Source organism: Arachis ipaensis, chromosome B09 (assembly GCF_000816755.2).
Source record: "Arachis ipaensis cultivar K30076 chromosome B09, Araip1.1, whole genome shotgun sequence".
In the NCBI taxonomy this organism is placed as follows: Eukaryota; Viridiplantae; Streptophyta; class Magnoliopsida; order Fabales; family Fabaceae; genus Arachis; species Arachis ipaensis.
The window spans coordinates 145,908,867-145,923,222 of record NC_029793.2 but is presented as its reverse complement, the minus strand read 5'-3'; the positions used below and the strand labels follow the sequence as shown (position 1 = coordinate 145,923,222).

At 35.8% G+C, this 14,356-nt stretch overlaps 4 protein-coding genes across 6 annotated transcripts in view; 3 read left to right on the top strand and 1 right to left on the bottom strand.

Moving 5' to 3' along the window:
- LOC107619584 overlaps positions 1-10,145 on the bottom strand; it is a 15,399-nt gene extending 5,254 nt beyond the window's left edge. For 2 of the 3 annotated variants that reach the window (XM_016321875.2, XM_016321877.2), the window contains exons 1-2: positions 10,131-10,145; positions 9,949-9,954 (exon numbers count right to left, since the gene is read on the bottom strand). The gene's annotated coding sequence lies outside the window, so the exon portion shown is untranslated. The remainder of the gene's footprint in view (positions 1-9,948; positions 9,955-10,130) is intronic. The other variant, XM_016321878.2, reaches the window with a different exon arrangement.
- Positions 12-4,751, top strand: LOC107618626 (choline transporter-like protein 2). The gene is made up of 10 exons (XM_016320736.2): positions 12-378; positions 760-1,118; positions 1,383-1,528; positions 1,824-2,007; positions 2,207-2,280; positions 2,419-2,532; positions 2,710-3,066; positions 3,458-3,718; positions 3,886-4,113; positions 4,300-4,751. The coding sequence occupies exons 1-10, from the start codon at positions 194-196 to the stop codon at positions 4,492-4,494; spliced, it is 2,103 nt and encodes a 700-aa protein (XP_016176222.1). The 5' UTR covers positions 12-193; the 3' UTR covers positions 4,495-4,751.
- On the top strand, positions 8,750-10,863 carry LOC107619603 (protein IQ-DOMAIN 14; the record flags this gene model as incomplete). The annotated part of the gene is given in 3 exon segments (XM_016321902.2): positions 8,750-9,843; positions 9,925-10,161; positions 10,273-10,863. Coding segments are annotated over 3 exon segments (1,305 nt in total), but the record flags the coding sequence as incomplete, so codon positions are not given.
- Positions 13,110-14,356, top strand: part of LOC107617384 (leucine-rich repeat extensin-like protein 6) — a 1,691-nt gene continuing 444 nt past the window's right edge. Inside the window, exon 1 of the mRNA XM_016319142.2 lies at positions 13,110-14,351. Within this exon, the coding sequence (XP_016174628.2) occupies positions 13,180-14,351 (1,172 nt within the window). The 5' untranslated portion in view covers positions 13,110-13,179. The remainder of the gene's footprint in view (positions 14,352-14,356) is intronic.

The following is a 14,356-nucleotide window of genomic DNA, read 5'->3' as shown; positions in this document are numbered from 1 at the left end:
TTATTAATAAAGCAAATCTAAAACCCACTTGCTTCTTCACACTGGTTTCATACTCTGCTCTGTTCTGCTCTGCTCCGCTCCGCTCCTTCTTCATCCTTCTGCAACACACACCTCTGTCCTTGAGTCCATTGTATGCTAAATCGAAGCAAAGTTTGTAGCTTGATATAGAAACAAAGCTTGAGAAGAAAAAAAAATGAGGGGTCCTTTGGGTGCAGTAATAGGAAGATACCCATCAAGTGATGGAGTCACTCAAATGGGTGCAATCATTAGCCACAACAGGAAATGCAGAGACATAACTGTTCTTTTCATCTTCATTGCATTTTGGATAGCAATGATTGTTAACTCCAGCTTTGGTTTCAACCAAGGGAACCCTCTCAGGTAAGAATAATGTCAAAGTTTCCAGCTTTATCTAATTTAGCTTTGTGTTAAGCTGTAAAGTGGATTTTATGCTGTTGACAAGTTGAGATTTTGAATGTGAACTTTGACTGTTTCTCACTGGGATTATCTTATAGCAATCCATGGTGTTTTCACTTTACTATTTTTTATTATTTAAAATAATTTTTAGCTTAGCATGCTTCAAATACAAGACAATGTGTGTGTTAATTATGCAATTTGATTTTGTAATTGTATGCTTACTTGGGAACTTATAAGTAAGAAGTGGGACTTGAATGTATAGCTGCTTGAAGTCCATAGTTTTATTCTCTTTTTTTGTTGGTATCAATGTGCAACTTATGATCACTTGCCACTGTGGTTTGCTAGGCTTACTTATGGAGTGGATTACAAAGGCAATGTGTGTGGGGACAAGCATTCAGATCCTAACCTTAGTAAGTTGGAGCTTAGATATTGGCAAAATCCTAATCAGGTTTATCAGAGTGGATTGAAGGATAGCCAATTTAAGCTGGTTGATGCACGCACTATATGCTTGTCTGAGTGCCCTATACCTTCTGATGATTCTCTAAATTGGGTGTGTGATTATCCTGATGGAGATATTCGTCTTTCCATGAAAGACTGGATTAATAGGAACTATGATTACTTTGAGTTTCTTACACCTGAAATGAGAAACTCCTCTCTTCAACTTCAAGGTCCATGCTATCCTGTCATATTTCCTAGTGTAAATGGTGAGCAAACTTTTGTTTAAGACCGTTCTTGTTTTATACTTACCAAAGTGGTTGTATGGAAGTGTTACTTCAAATTCTTGACTTAGCTGCAGGGTATGGTTCTTGTATGAGGAATTTGCTCTCTTTTTTTTTTCCCTATTATTGCTTTGTTTTTAAAGTTCTTGCTTTCTTTAGAAAAAAATTGTTGGGAGTGGAGAAGTGGGGGAGGATGTATAGATTTAGAATTTTCAAACTAATGGTTCTCAAAACATATTTTGTGCCTAGTTTACTGGAGTTGCCAGTTTATTGCTCGACCGTCAAATACTTCTTTGAAGCATTGGCAGCAGATGGGTGGAGTCAGCATAAATGAAAACATTGTTATTGATAAATCAATTCACAAATCCATTAATTCTCGGTCAGCTGTCTTGAAGGTTAGGAATTTTCACTTCCTACTATTCTTATTAGTATTTCGATTGCAATTTTTACAGGGAAAGTATAGTTGTATACCACTTACATCAGACTTCTAGCAATTTTGTGTGTATTGTAGAGTGTGTCCTATGTTACCACCATGCGCAATAGATGCATTAGTATGATTTATCGGCTGACATGTAAGAGTTATATTGTTAGGAATTGAATTTGTGGATGCTTGTAGATATGCATGTGTATTATGACTATTATCATGTTATGTACTGTAGAATGTCAACTTGTAATTCTTTGTGTGTGCAGAGATACATGGCTGATATGGGGAAGGCATGGCCTGTGCTGATTGTTTGTGGAGGAATTTTGCCTCTTTTTCTGTCTGTGATTTGGCTGATGTTGATTCGGCATTTTGTTGCTGCAATGCCATGGATTACAGTGGTTCTCTTTAATGTTCTAATAATATCAGTCACAATGTTCTATTACCTTAAAGGTGGGATCTCTGTTTGGCTATTTCAGTATTTCTTGAACAAAATATCTGTTTTTTCAGAGAAATATACATTTTTTATATTTGAAACCAATTTTGCTTATATTTCTGTTTTGAATATATAGCCATGAATTAATTATCTGTATCTATCTGTTGGAAAAAATCATAAACAAAATACTGAGTTGGTTTTCTTCCTCACGTTTAGCTGGATGGATTGGAAATGATGCTATTTCTCCTATCATTGGTGAGCATGATGCTTATACTAACGTATTTGGGAGGGTAAGTACCATCATATTTGAAACCCCGTCCTTCTCCATGTCTTTTTTCTTTTATATATACACACACATGTTTTGATCTGTGATGTTGATTTTGATTATTGACTTTACATATGTCTGATGGCAATATTTTGCTTTTTAGGAAGTAACTCATCTACGTGCTATCGCTATACTTATGACCTTTATCATGGCTGTTGCAATTCTTACATCAATTGCTATTGTTCGACGCATCCTTATGGCAACATCTGTCCTGAAGGCAAGAATTGCTTTACGATATGCAGTTACTATAATTTGTCTAGTTTTGTTTGCTAAGTTGATATCTGATAGCAATATGTCTGTCTGTTTAACACTAGAGTCAGAGATGACAGTGCAGCAGTATTTCCACTATCCTAGTCAATCAGTTTAATTGATTTTTGGCAAATCTTGCTCACAGGTTGCTGCAAAAGTCATTGGAGAAGTTCAAGCTCTCATTATTTTCCCAATCGTACCATATGCTATCTTGGCAGTGTTTTACATGTTCTGGATTTCAGCTGCTCTACATTTGTTCAGCTCTGGCCAGATTGTTCAGAATAACTGCAACGCTAACTGCTGCACATATGATCTTGTGGCTAAACGGGTGAACTGTGATCGCTGTTGTGGATATAGCATTCATTATACACCACATATTGGAGTTGCAATCCTTTTTCACCTATTTGGGTGTTATTGGGTTACACAATTTTTCACAGCATGTTCCTCTACAGTAATTGCTGGATCTATTGCCTCTTATTACTGGGCCCGAGGTGAAACATCTGTAAGTCACAATGCCTTATCCTAATTGAATATTCGATGGATAAGATAATGGTTTCTTGCAAGCAAAATAACTAAAAATGTTATTATACTGAACATGTATTGTCCAAGCCTAACAAGACCATAATTTGCAATTTGCTCAGAAATGGTTACTGATTTGTAGTAGTAGTCGGTGTAGCATGGTTAAGGATTGGTTTATCTAGATTGTCATTGTACTTGGGTCGAGACGAACTTGCAGCTACATGATATTAGTATTAGAGTGCAGTTCAAATTTGCAAACAACTATAGCTTGTTTGTTTGGTTAATTTGAATGGATTAGTTTTAGCACTTTGGTTATGATATTTACAAAATTCCTATTTACATGTTATTGATATAATTAATATTTTTCAATGCAGCAAGAAATTCCATTTCTTACAGTCTTTTCCTCCATGAAGAGGCTTATGCGTTACAGTCTTGGGTCTGTCGCCCTTGGCTCTCTGATTGTGTCATTTGTAGAATCAATCCGATTTCTGCTTGAATCCATTCGTCGCAAAATAAAAGTCTCTGATCATTGGCCTGACAACTGGATAGGGAAGGCTGCATACCAATCTTCTAGATGTTTTCTCAGGTGTATTGAGTGGACCATCAAATCAGTAAACCGAAACGCTTACATCATGGTAAATTTTGTCACTTTATTTGTGGTATCATCAACCTTAATAGAGAAAATTTTGCATATTAATTGTATCATTAAAATGTTTCCAATGAAGCTGGCTTCACTAGATTGTTTCTTAATTTTATGCTTAGAATATAATTTCAACTTAAAGTATTTTCTTGCATTCTGCAGATTGCTATTACAGGCAAAAGCTTCTTTAGTGCTTCATCTATTGCAACAGAGTTGATCATGAATAACATCCTAAAGATCGGGCGTCTTAACGTGATTGGAGATGTTATCTTGTTCCTTGGAAAACTATGTGTCAGCCTTGCAAGTGCTTTGTTTGCATTCCTCATGTTAGATACACACAAGTACAGCTCTGCTCATAACAAGATATCATCTCCACTCTTGCCTGTTGTGGTATGTTTTCTAAAATATAGTTAAGTGAGTAGATGGAAAATCATTTAGCAAAAGCTTAAAAGATGGTAATTCAGGATAAGTTGCTACCTAGAAGGACCAAGAGCTGGAAAGTAGTTGCTAACAGAGAAGTCTTATATAATTTAATGTGATTTTCACACACTTTGCTTTTCATTTTGTTTAATGCAGGTATGCTGGGCTCTTGGGTACATTGTTGCAACTCTTTTTTTCGCAGTTGTGGAGATGTCAATTGAAACAATTGTTCTCTCATTCTGCCAAGATTCTGAAGAGCACCAAGGGCTAGCCCAGTATGCTCCACCTCTTCTCATTGAAACTCTTGGTGACCACAATGAGGTGCAGAGACTCACACAAGGACCACAGTGAAGTGTGTCCATGTACGATTTTGCTTATGATGATAAGTTTTTAGATATTCTTGCTACCCCTTGTATATATGTCTTGATCATATAACATTTTTGGACAAAGGTTATGGTGGGATTATCTTTTGATAAGTTGGGTTATTTAGATTTATATATACCAAGCTATGAACACAAACATAATTATTGTATTATGTAATATAATCTTCTTCAAAAGTACATCTCAGAACAAGAATTATTAATTGTAAGCTTTCTTTGTTTAGTGTAAGTTCTACTACAAAATCTCAAATTTCTTTACATTCAAAATGCAAGTGAAAACAATTTTATTTAAAAGGTTTAAGATAGTTCTTTGCTTGTCCAAGATATGTCCATTCTAATTCCAGAAAAAGCAATATGAAACCCTCTATGAAAGCTGCAATTCATTGTAGAGAAATAGCTTGAAATATTGGTTGATTGAAGCCATTAGTTTTCTTATCTGAGAGTTACTAGTTGTATGAAAATCAGACAGAGTCATATGTAGGCCGCCAATGTAGTTGCTCTGAATCTTTGAAAAATGAAGTCTGTTTTTCACTGGGCCATCAGAGTTCGGTAGCCTCTGGTCATCGATACGTTGGTGGACTTTGAATGGGGCTTATCTGCATATGGATTAGTGTTCCTTTTTAGCTAATTAAGCCACTTTGACCATGCAACTACATAGATTTAACACCATTCATGCACCGCAAAATATACCAGTGTTAGTTTTACTTGCTTTCTTTTTTTAAGATAGGAAGATTATTATAAGTCCTATATTTTTCAATAATATGACTTCTAGCTTTTGAAGTTAAGTTAGATTTACTCAATTTTAATTTTAATATAGTATTACATTTTATTTGATCCAATATTGTTGGACCACTAATTTCACCTCCAAATGTTTATACTTCAGATTGTTATTTTTGGACATGAAGAGACTGTATTATAAGTTTTACGTCCCTTGTATGCTTTTTGAGACTGAGACTAGGAGATTGACTGGAATTAAATATTGTGTTTGGTAATTGAGATTGGAACTAAAATTTTAGTTGAGATATAAAATTTTTGTCTCTTTAGTACCTCAAAAAAATAGAAACACAGAAAAGGAAGAAGACTGAAATTTTAATAATATTTCTTTTTAAAAATATTTTCATTTGATTTTTAAAATTTCAAATCTACCCCTCAAACTTTATATTTATGTTAAATTAAACATGATTTTGAGACATATTTCAATCATGTATATTTTATACCAAATATAATATAAAAACGGAGAGTGCTAGGTAAATAATGACCATTTTGAACAAAATGAACAACCACCAATCAAATAAAAATACACCACATCCTAATTTAATGCTACTAATTAAATTTAAGATTAATTTATTCTTTTAATCCTATTAATTCACATTGTTCACACATTGTTCAAAAATGTTGTTGGTTACCTATACTTTTCCTATAAAAACTTAATTTAATCTCCGTCTCTGTCTCTTAGTTTCTATCCTCTTATCTTTGTGTTTTCCTTACACAGAAATAGCTTCTAGGTAATATATAAGTGTGTAACAACGGTCACCATTAGAATTAATTTTTAGAATTGAGTTAGGTAAGTATAGAAAGTCTTGATAATACTGCTTCTATGCATGCAAGCACGTACACATTCACAGGATACAAAGTTTCATTGCTTGTGAATTGTGAGGGAACACCGTAGCCTATAGGTAGGGAGCAGAGAGAGTCATGTGGCGTTGCATCCATGCACATTACTGGTGAGTTCTCTCTTTGATGAGAGAAAAGCAATCAGAAGAAAGAACAAATGAAGCATTGCATGTGCTGCCACTGCTACTACATTGGACATAAAAAGGTTAGGAAACATTTCAAGTGCACCGGAGAGTACCGGTGCACCAGTTGTTTTAATAGTTGATTTCAATTAATATATATTATATATATTTTTTATAATTTAGATCAACGGTTAAAACAATTGGAGCACCGGTACTCCCGGTGCACCTGAAATGTTTCCAAAAGGTTATAAGAATCTGTCATTAATTAAGAGTTTAAAACACTATCTCACATGCATTATTTTTTTATTTTTAATGAAACGAAACCATGTGAACAGCACTTATATATTCTTAATAAACTTGAGTTCTTCTTTGCCTTTTGTAGCATTACGTGCTGAAGAATAGAATGTCACTGAATCGATTTAGACTATATATTTTCACATGTGAAATCGAGTTCCACGTGGGACTCTAATACCATTTTCTCATGCTCATGATTAAACATTTGTCATCTATTAGTAGTTTATTAATAATTACAATATAGTTTCTAATACTATACTAAATTTGAATAAATCTAATTCAACTTTAAAAATAGTCTGTGAGAGGAGAAATATTGAAACTTATGAAAATTGTATAAGTAGTAGAAATGAGTACGAGTCGGTTTGGTTTGGGTTCATGGTAAACTTAGAATCGAACCAATCAAAATATAATAGGTTCGGTTTGGTTCGAATTTATGTTTTTTTATATATGTATCCAAATCAAACTAAACCGATTAAAAATTGATTGGTTCGGTTCGGGTAATTGGGTACCCGATGACTTTGAAATTCATTTAAAAAAACCAAATTTTTATCTTAAAAATTCAACAAGTAAAATAAACATGTAACATCAATAGAAATAATTCAAACATGTTAAACACTAAATACATTAAAAACTAAACTCATTAAAATCCAAATATATTAACAGTGAATAATCTTTGTCTAATAGAAAAGTCATATATATTTTTTTTATTTTTTTATTTAATTAATATATGATCGAGTTCGTGGGTTGATTCGGGTTCTACACCCCCAGAATCGATACCCGAACCAATCACTAACAAAGATCATCGGTTTGGTTCGGGTTGAACCCGATTACCCGTTGGTTCTAGAATCAATTTAATTGGTTCGGATTCGGATTCGGACAGGTAATCGGATACTCGCTACCCGTGCTCACCCCTAATAAGTAGCAAGGTGATGGAGATTTTCTGCATCAGAGATCAGATTAATTAAATTCTGAAAACTAAACTTTAAATTGGTTTTCAATAACACTAGATAATACAAGAAGTTTCCAAGAAAATGCATGACTTCTATCCTATGATCAAGTGTCTCACTTTATGATTTTGTATTGGATTCGGTGAATCATTATTGATTACTATTTAAACCATAAGAGGACAGCCTTCAATAAAAGACTTATCAGGAATCAAATTATTGTGCTTTTGTTTTATGTTTCGTCCATCATCTTATAAATTATTGATATATGATATTCAATTACATTAAGGGCTCCAGGATGGTTCATATTTGTAGCTGTTACTGATGCTGCTCTGTAGTCTAATCTATTAACCTTGATTTAGCCATAGTCATTATGTTCGAATTTACAAGCATCTTATAAAGTATTATTTAAGTGTTAGTTGAGAGAGAGGTTGAACTTACTCTCAGTGCTTAATAGATGTCTTTTAAAGAGTAATAAAAACATCATTTCTGTTTCAAGGGAATACCTTGATTATAACTTATTAGGAGTTGGGGTAGCTAGAAAGGACCACAGGGGAATTTGCCAATTTGGTTAAGCATAATATATCAACTAATATAAGTTGGTTAAGAGAACAAGGATAGAATTAGTGGAGGAAATAGGCCAAATCCCAATGCGTTGTTTCCTCCTGCAAAACACCTAGTCAAATGGGAAGCATATAAACATGCCATGTGAATGCCAACTAGATGTTTTTGCTTAACAAAATTCATCTTTGAAAATAAACAATAAAAATCACTAGTCTATGATGGATATAGCAAGGGGCCTAACCTTATTAATTTGATATCCCTTTATAAGCTACCACTTGGTCCCTTCTGATAATTGACCTTAGGTTGGTGTACATTATTTGCATGCAACTTATTGAGCAATTATTGTAAATTTTGAACATGTAGCACAAAAGTACTTGAATCTACCTAGCCCTTTGGTCATAGAATTATAGGAAAAAAAGGGGTAAGTAACCAAATATTTTAATCCCCATCACTAGTATTAATACTTGGCACATTAGAGTGTTAGGGTGCATGGATAGGATGGGCACATGCAGATCCTAAGGACCCTCACTCAATCACTTATTTAGTGTCCCCACTAAGGTCTTCTAATTTTCAATAGTTCTAAGGTCCCTACATGGACCCTCACTTCAAGCCAAGCCATAATATGAGTATTTTACACGGATGCTGCATGTTCTTCCCCTATTTTCACATGCTTTCTGATCCAATCTCCAACCCATTATTCCTTATTAACCGACAACTGAAATCACCATAACACCCTTTGTTTAGTGGCCTTACCTGTGGGGACTCGATTCTTTTTCAGTTTAGAGGGTAAAGAATCTAATCCCATTAGTGCTCCAGAAGAAGAGTTTCCTATTAGTTTCTTCTTAGATTTTACACACACAAGCAAGCATTTTAAGTTACATGGCATTGATCCAAACATAAGAATAAAAAAGGGTAGCTTGTACCGAAAAAAATGATGAGATGAAACAGTTAGTTTAGGCTGTCAAAGAACCTTATGCTATTCTCAGTGAGGGGACCATATATTTCAAAGAATATTTAGTATTACTGAATCACAATTACTAGGTAGTTTTTTATATTATATTTAAAAGTCTCTTATTAGTGATAATATGTGTCATTCTCAATGTAATAATTTTCCACTTTTAATGAATGTGAAGATAGCCAAGATTGAATTATAAGAAAAAAGGGAGGGGCCATATATGACTATAGTATTGAAAGCAACTTATTATTAGACATATGAAGAGATCTATCTACAAATGATTTTGTTACTGTCTTCTTCCACTAAGTTGTTGCAACAATCAACTTCAGCTTTCTAAGTTTTTGATAGAGATGGGGAAGGCAGGGAAATGGCTTAGAAACTTCTTGACAGGGAAGAAAGAAAGGGAAAAGGAGAAGGTGAAGGACAAATGTGGTGGTAATGCAACAAGTCTGAATTCTTCAAATGGAACAGAAAATCCAACCACTCCAAATTCCACAACCCCAAAGGAGAAAAGGAGATGGAGCTTTAGAAGATCATCTGCCACATCCACATCCACACCAACAACACCTTCCAAGGAATTGAACTTTGCAGAATCAAATGTCACTGCTTCACAGACACCACAAGCTGCTGCCACCACAGATATTCCTCTGGATGACGAGCAGAAGAAGCATGCCATGGCTGTGGCTGCTGCCACGGAGGCAGCAGCTGACGCGGCAGTGGCTGCAGCTCAGGCTGCGGCTGCTGTGATCCGCTTGGCTTCTGGTTCCAATGGAACAGCTGAAGAGGCTGCAGCCATCAAAATTCAATCTGTCTTTAGGTCCTACTTGGTAGGTAGCTTCCAAGGAAGCTTGTTTATTTTCTCTTTCATTTTCATATGAATATCTTTGTAATGTTTATTTATGTGACAGGCAAGAAAAGCATTGTGTGCTCTCAGAGGACTAGTGAAGTTGCAGGCTCTGGTAAGGGGTCACTTGGTGAGAAAACAGGCCAAGGCAACACTGAGATGCATGCAGGCTTTGGTGACAGCACAGGCTAGAGCTCGTGCTCAGAGGATCCGAATTGCATCATCAGAAGGGAAGTCTTATCAGAAGCAATCAAGTTTCAGAAACACTACAGAGGAAGATTTATATGCTCAAGTGTATAATGTAAGTTCCATGACATAATGGTTGAAATTTTCAACTTAGATTTGCAGCATTGAAGAGAAGAGTTGTTTGTTTTCATCACCAATAAAATTGGTTCTTGATTTGTGGATATAGGAAATGGAGAGAGGCATGGAAGAGAACATCAAGATTGTGGAGATGGATGTCTGTGAATCAAAAGGAAACTCTAGAAGCAGAAGCAGCAGTGTGCATAAATTTCCAGCATATTATTCAAAAGAAGAAAACTTGAAGGTATCACCAGCTCCATCAGCCTTAACAGAGTTTAGTCCAAGAGCATGTAGTGGACACTTTGAGGACTGCTTCAGCACAGCACAGAGCAGCCCTCAATGCTACTCGGCCGCGTCTGGAGTTGACGATTCGAAGCATCCCTTCTCCTTCCCTAGGCCAGGCTATGCTGAGGTGATGTCCTATGACTACCCTTTGTTTCCAAATTACATGGCCAACACGGAATCATCAAGGGCCAAAGTGAGATCACATAGTGCACCAAAGCAAAGGCCTGATTCATTCGAGAGGCAGCTGAGCCGGCGAAGAGCTTCTGTGGAAGGAAGGAATGTGCCAAGGCCTGTGAGGATGCAGAGGTCATCTTCACATGTTGGTGCCACTAATCCATGGTCAGCAATCAAGCTTGATAGGTCCTCAGTTTCACTCAAGGACAGTGAGTGTGGATCAACAAGTACAGTCCTCACACTACAAAATACCTTATAAAAACTAAAAGAACTAAACTAGCTCCACATATATGTTTTTTTTCCAAAGAATAGTGAAATAATACTCTTTAATGTAACTTATTAATTAAGTGTTAAAGTGCTTTTTTTAGATATTTGAGCCGCTGATCTATACTTTTGTTCACTCCAAAACAAATTCATTATAAATCAATTAATGAATCTAAACAACATATTTATGTAAATTTTAAAAACAAAAGGTAAATTGGAAAAAGAAGAAATGTAGACAAAAATTATTTTTCTATAATAAAACACTTATTAATAAAAAAATTATATAAAACAATCCAAAAGTGAAAACCTGAGTTGCTGTGCTTGACTTTGATTGGCTCTCTGTCCCTTATGATAAGTTTCCTCTACAAGTGGGATTAAATTAGTTACAGGTTTCAAATCACAAGATATTGATCACCTGCCTTAAAAAAAGATTTTCATTTATGTCCTTTTTATTTTTTATCTTAAATTTCAAGCATACTTGAATAGACCCTGTAGCTAAGTTTGATCCTCCCCTTAATCTCACCTACTCTACCGTCTTTGGCTTAGCTCAATTTGAAGACCTGGTTTCATACACTGTGATTCTGAAAGAAACTGAATTATAAACAAATTTTAGTTATAATGACACTTTTATTAATGCCACTTGCATTAATACATAAACTGATATAACAACTAGGCAACTAACTAGTATATATCAGCAGGCGCTACTATAATTTAATTTTGTTAATAGACGAAGAAAATGAAACGACTGAAAGATACTTGCACAAAAGGGACGTATGTAATTGAACAATGATGGGTGTTAATTGATCGCAAAATTTATCCAAAATATTGAACAATGAAGGGTGTTAACATGAAAACAATGATTATGGCCATTTACTCGGTCAATAGAAAGAAACGAAGAATAAAACATGAAAGTCAATATGATAATTGCTAGTTTAATTTATAGTCAAAGGGAATAAAAAGCAAAATTGCTTACATAAAAAACACCAAGTATGGTAAAAAACCGTGTTTTTGGTGAGATCAGCGACCAATTTTTCTTACAGCCATCTACAAGAACCCAACATGAGCATTCCCATTAATCGTTTACAATGCTTGACAGTTCATGCTAAGTTGTAATAAAACTACAAAAGAACATAAAATAGTACACAGAATAAGAAGAAAGAAACGAGTAATACATTCACACTCTAGAATAATCTTAAATTGAGATTATAGTATTATAATATATATTCATAATTATGTATAGTTGCGAGCGCTATCCAATTTTTGCGTGAGTACGTACGAAAGTATGTGCGCCAAAAAGGCAGAGCAAAGTAGCAGAAAAGCCAAAGTATGTGCCAAAAACTAAGGCCATTTATAGGAAAGTTGATGCTAAATAGGGGTGAGCACGGATAGCGAGTACCCGACTATCAATCCGAACTCGAACCCGAACCAATTAAATTGGTTCTGAAATCAACGGGTAATCGAGTTCAATCCGAACCAAATCGATGGATTTTGTTAGTGATTGGTTCGGGTTTCGATTTTGGAGGTGCACAACCCGAACCAACCCGCAAATCCGATCATATATTAATTAATAAAAAAATAAAAAATACATATATGGCTTTTCCATTAGACAATGATTATTCATTGTTAATATGTTTGGATTTTAATGAGTTTAGTTTTTAATGTATTTGGTGTTTAACATATTTGGATTATTTCTATTGATGTTACATGTTTATTGTATTTATTGAATTTTTAAGATAAAAATTTGTTTTCTTTTTATGAATTTCAAAGTTATCGGGTACCCAATTACCCGAACCGAACCAATCCGTTCTTAATTGGTTTGGTTTGGTTTGGATACATGTACAAAAAAATACAAATTCAAATCAAACCAAACGAATTGCATTTTAATTGATTCAGTTCTAATTTTACCATAAATCCGAACCAAATCGACCCGTGCTGATCCTAATGCTAAAATCCAACTAGATAGGTGCATTCAAAGAGATGTAGAAGAGCTAACCTAATTACTGTAATTTGAGTGATTAGGTAATAGCCAATTCAATATGAACATAAAACAGATCAAATAAAGAAATTAATTATATAAAGCAAGTCAAGGATATTATGATGTTTAAGTCACATTTTTTATTTCCTAAAAAATATAAGTAGATGTTCATTTAAATGTCTAACCAAAAGAATTACGCATTATTTAATTCTACGGGAGCGAATGCGAATTTGCAGCCCACCAAACTAAAAAATTTTCTCCAACGACAAACTCTATATATAAATCAAAGTTTCTCTCCAATATAAACCAAACTAATTAATGGCCTCTCATTGTCCGAAAAGAGAATTAGGCCCTTTCCTGAGTCATCTCATTCTGATTCTGATATCCATCAACCCTTCACACCAATTTGAATACAAGGAAGAGCACAGCTCTTATCGGTTCCTCCCTCAACTAAATCCGAGGCTCTCAAAAGCCTACATAGCACTCCAAGCATGGAAGCATTCAATAGTGTCAGACCCAAAGAACATGACCCTCAACTGGTGTGGACCCCACGTGTGCAACTACACCGGAGTCTACTGTGCACCAGCACCAGATAACCCCCACATATACACCGTTGCAGGAATTGACCTAAACCATGGCAACATAGCTGGTTCGTTACCACAACAACTTGGCCTCTTAACTGACCTGGCACTCTTCCACATCAACTCTAACCGCTTCTGTGGCTCCGTCCCAACAACCTTCAACGGCCTCAAACTCCTCTTCGAGCTTGACGTCAGCAACAACGATCTCTCTGGCCCCTTTCCAGAAGTTGTTCTATGCCTCCCTTCGCTCAAATACTTAGACATAAGGTTCAACAACTTCCACGGCGCTATTCCCACGCGCCTCTTCGACCTCAAACTCGACGCGCTCTTCATCAACAACAACAACTTCCAGTTCTCCTTGCCGGAGAATTTCGGAAACTCAACGGCCTCGGTTATTGTGTTCGCCAACAACAATCTGAGGGGATGTTTCCCGTCGAGTGTGGCGAAGATGAAGGACACGCTGAACGAGATCATAATTACGAATAGCGGGATAACGGGTTGTTTACCGCGTGAGATAGGGTTGTTGGAGAGAGTAACGGTTTTCGATGTGAGCTTCAACAAGATCGTTGGGGAATTACCAGAATCAATTGAAGGGATGAAGAAGTTGGAACAGTTGAACGTGGCGCATAACATGCTGTCTGGCATCATTCCCGAGAGTGTGTGCAACTTGCCGAGGCTGCAGAACTTTACGTACTCCTATAACTACTTCTGCGATGAATCTCCGCTGTGTTTGAAGCTTCCGGATAGTGATGATCGCAAGAACTGTATTCCTTATAGGCCGCTGCAACGGTCCCTTCAGGAATGTGCCGCTTTTTATAAACATCCGGTTCAATGTGCTGCCTTTGGTTGCTCAACAACTGCACCGCCGCCGCCAGCACCACCTCCACCTCCACCTCCACCTCCACCACCGCCTC

Excerpts from the sequence above, each read along its gene's own strand:
- LOC107618626 (XM_016320736.2), top strand. The coding sequence starts at position 194 with ATGAGGGGTCCTTTGGGTGCAGTAATAGGAAGATACCCATCAAGTGAT. Across the intron at positions 2,008-2,206 it reads AATGTTCTATTACCTTAAAG|CTGGATGGATTGGAAATGAT; the intron begins GTGGGATCTCTG and ends CCTCACGTTTAG. Across the intron at positions 2,533-2,709 it reads TGGCAACATCTGTCCTGAAG|GTTGCTGCAAAAGTCATTGG; the intron begins GCAAGAATTGCT and ends TCTTGCTCACAG.